Genomic DNA, 6,944 nt, shown 5'->3' on the forward strand with positions numbered 1-6,944 from the left:
ACAATTGGTTTTGCGGTTTTCATAGATAATCATAATTCCTTGTATTTTTACTAATGCTTGCTCACAAAACCATGGCTTGAAAACTGCTTAACATGACAATAGAGTTGCTATTAAAAAATAAATTTTGAGTGGTTATAGAGTTAAAACTTTTGTGCAATGATTTAGAGAAGCCATTAAACCACTATATGTTACGCTATGTGATAATTGAACTATTGACCTCATATTTTATACCCAAACTATGTTACCACCCAACCTTCATATGAACGAATCCCTATAATTTAAGATAAAGTTTAGGGCTTCATGTTATTATTCGCATTCACCAAAGACTTCATAACTCATTTTCTATATATACAAACTACTTATTCCTCATATGAGTGTGTGTTTTTGAAATTGAAAGAAAGAGAATTACCTGTAAAAAGTATTATATAATTGAACTGAGAAAAAGATGGTGTAGTCAAATGAGGTGTAGAAGAGCTTTAAAAGACGAATAAAATCTAGAGAAAATCAGTCCAGCTAAATCATGAATATAGAAATGAACACACATCTCCCCTAACTTAAGAAAAACTTTAGAATTTATTTCTAACATAGTCCTAGAAAACAAAGATCATTTAGTAGTCACTGTAAACATAGTCGGCCATCTTCCAAACTTGGAGTGTAGAATCAAGAGAAACGCTAGCAATCATCCCATCTTCAGTCGGGTTCCATGAGATATCAGCAACTGCATCACTATGTCCCGCATGGATATGCAGCAACTCCGCTGTGCCCCCCTCTGATTCTTCCCTCCCAATCCTGCGTGTTTCTTTTTAATTTAAGTACAACACTAATATTCACTGTTCCTTGGTCCAAACACGCCAAATTAATCTTTCACGAGCTTACCCATGAGTATCCCATATCATGACTCTCCCATCACAACAACAAGAAGCTAAAATGTTTTCCCTATGTGGGCTCCACTCAACCTTTACCAGCATATCACTGCAATGACATATCAGAAGCAACCGATTATTAGATTATAAAAGCGTACATTTCAAATAATATCGGCCAAGAAATCCTACTTGTGATTATCAAAGGTATGGAGAGGACGGACAAGTTTTCTCAGATCAAAAAACTTCACAGTGTGGTCATCTGACCCCGTTGCCACCAGCCACTCGTTAAGAGGATTGAACGACAAACAATTCACCTACCATAACCATAATAAATTAAAAAAATCACAAACACACACAATCTTAGACATTATTAAGGAAAGCTAAATCAAAGAAAACCATCATAGTTCACAACCTATATGGTACACAAAGCATAGAAGATATTCTATCAGTTTTCAAATGAATCAGTTCACCAAATCACATAATAATGGGATATTATGTGATAGATTAATACAGAAATAAAGAAAATTTGGAATTTTCTACGTACCGCACTATGGTGTGCTATAATACTTTGGGCGGGACTGGTGAAGCATGGAGAGCGTAAATCATATATGCGCAAATATCGGTCCACACCACATGAACCGAATAGGTAGCAATGGTTCAAATGCCATGCTACATCTTCTATGATACCTTGATGAGCCTATTAACCATAAAAAATAATCATAAGATACACGGTTATTTTCCTTGGGAGTGGAAATTCCCGTCATGAAACAAAAACACAGCACAAACAAAATATAAAGTAAACAAGTTATGGTTGGGCCATAAACTCATAAGCGGCATTTTCTATTCAAAGTAACAGAAAAAGGGGAGATCATAAACCAAGAAGAAAGTGCGGACTCCACGATTTTTTATCTTTCTTGATAATCAACTTCACACAACATTTTAGCGTTCACCTAAGCTAGTAATGGACCAAACAACCTCCAATGGATTATGTTAAGTATCCAGCGGGTCAGATCATCTCGGGCAGCAGGTCAGAACAACCTGGGCTTAATGATATGGAGTCAAAGTCAAGATCTAAACTCTTGGGAAGTCAAAGTCAAAGGCAAATTTAGTGGAGAATTTAATGAACGAGCTAAACTAGTGGAACAGTTATTTATCATTGTTATTTATGCCATAGATCTTTAAGGTTTGAGTCATTCATGTTTTTGGATTATTAGCAACTTGGTGTTTTCTTTGTAATCGCCAATCGGAGACCAGCCCCTCCCGAATCAGGTCGACTATCCTTCCTGTTTTCAGTATTTATCAGATTACAACTAATAATCTAGAAATGTTCTTAGTTTATTAACACAAGTTTAATTCCAAACGGTCACAAGAATATCTCCATTTTTTATTAATCACTTACAGAACCTAGAAATCCTACTGATGCAGTTATGGAAGCGATCAATGGCTTAAGAAACTCATGATTAATCAAAAGACGATAAATTGGACTGAAGTTCCAAGAACAATGTTCTTTTCCAATAAACTTAAAACAAAAATTACTAAACAATAAACCCTAGATCCCATTATACAGTTAGGAACCATAAGTCATATAAGAAACTAAATACGATGAAATAGGAAATTTAAACTCAAATATATATATATATATAATATTGATTTTCCTGCATCACCTACACCACAAGCAAGTTGGATTCTTGAAAAATTAGTAAAAAACTAAAGCAAAAGAAATAGTTCAACCTCATCCAAAGATCATCAGGAACTAAAAGACAACCTGATTACCCATTTTAACAAGTTAAGTAGCAAACCAATATTTATGTGTTACGTAAGACAATATGGATTGAATCGAGTTTCTATTAATATGCTAATGAAATGTACCTCGAAAGTTAGCAAAGCATCCATTCTAGATTTATTCAGTGGGGCCTGATCAATGTCCCACAAGCAGATTTTGGCATCACTGGATCCACTTAATAAAAAACCTCGATTTATTGTGCTCCATGATAACCCATAACCTTCATGGCCGTGGTGGCCTGTTAACCTCAGATCAGGTGTGCTTGTGCCACCAATAGGAGGTCTAGCTGGATGGTTCTTATAATCAAATATATGCACTTCTGAACTTTCTGTTTTAGTAGCAATAACAAAAGGATCCTGAGGCATAGTGCGTGCTCTAAGCACCTTTCCATCATGGGGTATTTGCCGTAGTACATCTATCTGCAAAAGAAACTCATTCAAATATAATTAAGTTCCAAATTCCAGTTCATTAGATGATCTTTTCAGAATTCAAGAAAAGGGTTTGATATAATGTTAACAACATGATTTATTAAAATGATGCATATTATAACTTTAATAACGAAAATTAATACTAGTATCTTCTCATGATAACAAATTATTCTTACTTCTCTATCCCTTTAATCATCATGGTATCATATCTATTAAAAAGAACAATCGAATCATACACCAAAGGCCCTTTGGTCTACTGGTATCAAGGTGTGTAAAATGGTGTCCATGAGGTTGGGGGTTCGAGTCCCCTGGTGGACCACTAGAGGGTGTCTGTGTCAGCCATTAGAAAAAAACTATCATATCTTACAACAGAATACTAATAGACATTTGCAGCTGATTTAAGGTACACTAGGATACTAATTAATTAAATTAAGCTTCTTAAAGAAAAGAGAATAAAAGAATATGTAAACAATTCCAAGATCTTTGCAGAATGAATAAATCATTTATCCTCTTCTCAGAAAAAACAACAAACGTATAAATTGAAACTGCAAACGTAGATGGAAGCTCTAAGGTTAAAATACAAATAGCGTACGCAAACAATATCTACTTATAGTAAGAAATATCAAACCTTGCAACCAACGCCATACCCTTCATCATATGCACACTCATCCCATAGAGGAAGTTTTACTTCTGCAATAGTTAGGTAATTAGATTCATCGTTTGGAGTGGAGGTGCCGAAGACAACCTTTTGAACTGTATAGCGCCCGTCTAATGTTTGTACCCGGTAAGGGAGCCACTCGACTGTTAGAGAACACTCTGTCGCATGTGTAATGACCAAATCGTAAAATAAAGGGGATGAACTCTCCCAAGAAGTGTATCCATCAATGATCAACCTCTCAAATCTGTCCAATACTTCTAAATCTAAAGTAGCCATTGTTTCTTTGCTATCGAAAATTGAAAAGGGGGGGGGGGCTCTTTGGGAAATAATTGAAATAGGAAAGACCGGATTTCGGCAAAGAAACAAAAAAAGAATGTCTCTATAAGCAAGCCCTAGGGATTTTATATACATAGATTGTTGAGAAGATTGGACTTCGAAAGTTATGATGGGCCGACTGAAAGAATCCTTGTTACTAGGTCGATGACTTTTTGGGCCGAAGGAAGTGTCATCATGTCATCAAACTATAAATAAATAAATGAACCTTTCCATGTACAAGTTCATGTACATATCTACCAACTCACACTTGTTAATCTCAACGTGGATATTTTCCTTACTCGTCAAAGAAGACTTTGGAAAATATATTGAGTGCATTCATTGCAAATGAAAAGATCTAACTTATTAACCAGATTAAGTAAAATACATTCATAATCAAAGAACTTGACCAGTACCCCTCCTTACTGTTATAAGATAGTTGGGACTTTTACATAGATTTCAGCTTATATCATAGTCTTCATCATTTACTCGTACATCAAACTACATAGTTTCCCTCAAATGCAAGAAGCCCCTAACACTAATTTCATAGCTAATCAAGAGATTTGCAACTCAAGTCACAACCAATTACCTTTATATTCTTTTCTTTTTAACCAATATCCAATAACCTCTTATTCTTTGTTTTCGTGCAACATCCTTGTAATCTCTACATGTACAAAACATCAACCCTCATACACTGAATTTAGTAAGTAGTGAAGATATTTTTATTTAATCACGTGCTCAAAGTCAAAACCTTAAGCATGGGCATCATACATATATTAAGAAGTGACGAAAGAACAAAATCTCATAAAAATGTCCTGAGGTTACCCGTTCCCGTGCAACATAGGCTGCAACCAGCAATAATCAATCTTAAAGAGTTTTCCTTGTGTATGTGATTATGTAGCCTCTCGTTTCTCGATATATTAAGGGGCTGTTTGGTAGCCTTTTAATGGTTCCGACCATTTGAAATGGGTCAATTTGGGTTGTTCCGACCCAAAACCAAAACAACCCTTTTCTTAATTGACCCGTTCTGGCCCAAACCCGTTTCGACCCAACCTAACCCAACCCGTTTGTCACCTCTGGTTTTGTTACACCTCTTAAGATCAATTATTATTATGTGTGCATTGATTCATCTAACTGTGTGTCATTTTGGGCATTTTTCAGCAGTGTTTTTGAAGCAAATGAATTATGATAGTTTGAATAAGAAAGAAACTGCAGTAATATAATATAGTTTTGTCAGTAACAAACCAAATTACTACTAGTAATTAATTAGTATGGTGAAGAAAGAAAGAAAGAAAGAAAGAAAGATGTGTAGTAGTTCTCATATATATTATTATTATGACAAACTGAAATTGAAATGATAAAGAAAATGCATAAAATAGGAGGGTTACCGTTGGTTGAAGATGAACAACGGATGCAGACCAAGAAGAAGAATACTATAGTGGATTGCGGTAGTTCGTCATCACTGGAACAACATGTTTCAAAACGACATGGTTGGGACTTGGCACTGGACTGGTTCGAGATTCATCAATTACTTTTATCTTAAGCCCGAATTCATATCAAACCCAAATAACCCTGCAACCCCGATTATAACATCTCAAAGAAACAATTTTGTAGTTAAAAAATTTAGCGGGTCACGGTCTTATTAAACCCAGGTAGCTTTTAAACCGTTATAACATATCATTTATTTATGAAACTATTTTAAATATATTATTAACTTCCTTACAATAATAAAATAAAATTTGAAAAAAAGATATAAATATTATAAACGAATAATGTAACAACATATGAGAATGTAAATAAATTAAAATACATGTTGAATGCAAAAAAAAAAAAAAAAAGAAAAAAAGAAAAATGAAAGAAAAAAGGAAAAGAAAAGAAACTATAGAAGTAAGAATCTTAATCTTACATATACTATAAACGAAACCGTTATAAAACTCTCTGGTTGTTTCTTACATCCTCTCAAGCCACCAGATTGGTTTATTTATAAATGAAGACTACTCATTCATTTGACCCGAATTCACGGGTATAGGTTTCACAAAACCCAGATAACCTTAAACGAGTTATAATATCTCATTATATTAAAAATTAATCTCACCAAATATTTGTTATGAGAATTCTATAAAATAGGGATATACTAAAAATCAATATCCAATTTTATTCAGAAAAATATATTATTTATATTAAGAAACAATTTTGTAGTAAAAAAAAATAATAAGCGGGTCCTGGGTCTCACCAAACCCATAGCTTTTAAACGAGTTATAACATCTTATTTTTTGTGAAACCCTTTAATCATCAAACCCTAAGTAAATTATTAACTTTCTTACAATAAATAAAATTAAAATCCAAAAAAATATAAATATTAGACACGAAAAAGAAACACAACCCCCATAATACGGGGGATAAAATATAAACGAAACATTTAAAAGATCTCTGATTGCTCTCTACTTTTTCTCAAGCCACCCATTTAGCTTTATTTGTAAATGAAGGCGTATCATGCATTTGAACCGAATTCACGGGTACCAAACCCAGAAAGGCCTTAAACGTGTTATAACATCTCATTAAATTAAAAATTAATCTCACGAAATATTTGATATGAAAATTTCTATAAAATAGCGATATACTAAAAATTAGTATTCTTTATTTTTTTAAAAATAAATTATTTAATTAAGAATCAAGCTTATAATAAAAAAAATAAGCGGGTCATGGGTCTCACCAAACCGAGATAGTTTTTAAAACGGATTATAATATCTCATTTATTTGTGAAACCCTTTCATCATCAAATCCTAATTACATTATTAACTTCCTTACAATACATAAAATTAAAATCCAAAAAAATATATAAATATTAGAAACGAATAATGTAAACAAACACCATAATACGGGGGGATACAAGCTAGTGT

The 6,944-nt window shown here is 33.4% G+C and overlaps 1 protein-coding gene across 2 annotated transcripts; it reads right to left on the bottom strand.

Annotated features, from left to right (window-relative positions):
* Nucleotides 1–583: 583 nt before the first annotated feature.
* LOC143533220 (histone-binding protein MSI1-like) lies at nt 584–5,546 on the bottom strand. Of its 2 annotated transcripts, none has more exons than XM_077028069.1 (6): nt 5,433–5,546; nt 2,733–3,065; nt 1,408–1,560; nt 1,053–1,177; nt 877–972; nt 584–789 (listed from the first exon to the last, which is right to left on the bottom strand). In XM_077028069.1, the coding sequence occupies exons 2-6, from the start codon at nt 3,009–3,011 to the stop codon at nt 609–611; spliced, it is 834 nt and encodes a 277-aa protein (XP_076884184.1). In that variant the 5' UTR covers nt 3,012–3,065; nt 5,433–5,546; the 3' UTR covers nt 584–608. The 2 variants fall into 2 exon arrangements, with proteins under 2 accessions (XP_076884184.1, XP_076884186.1); XM_077028071.1 differs by lacking the exon at nt 5,433–5,546 and adding an exon at nt 3,703–4,001.
* Between the last annotated feature and the right edge of the window lie 1,398 nt (nt 5,547–6,944).

Source organism: Bidens hawaiensis, unplaced genomic scaffold (assembly GCF_021521415.1).
Source record: "Bidens hawaiensis isolate Kalapana, Puna unplaced genomic scaffold, B.hawaiensis_p1.1 tig00009657_1, whole genome shotgun sequence".
Lineage (NCBI taxonomy): Eukaryota > Viridiplantae > Streptophyta > Magnoliopsida > Asterales > Asteraceae > Bidens > Bidens hawaiensis.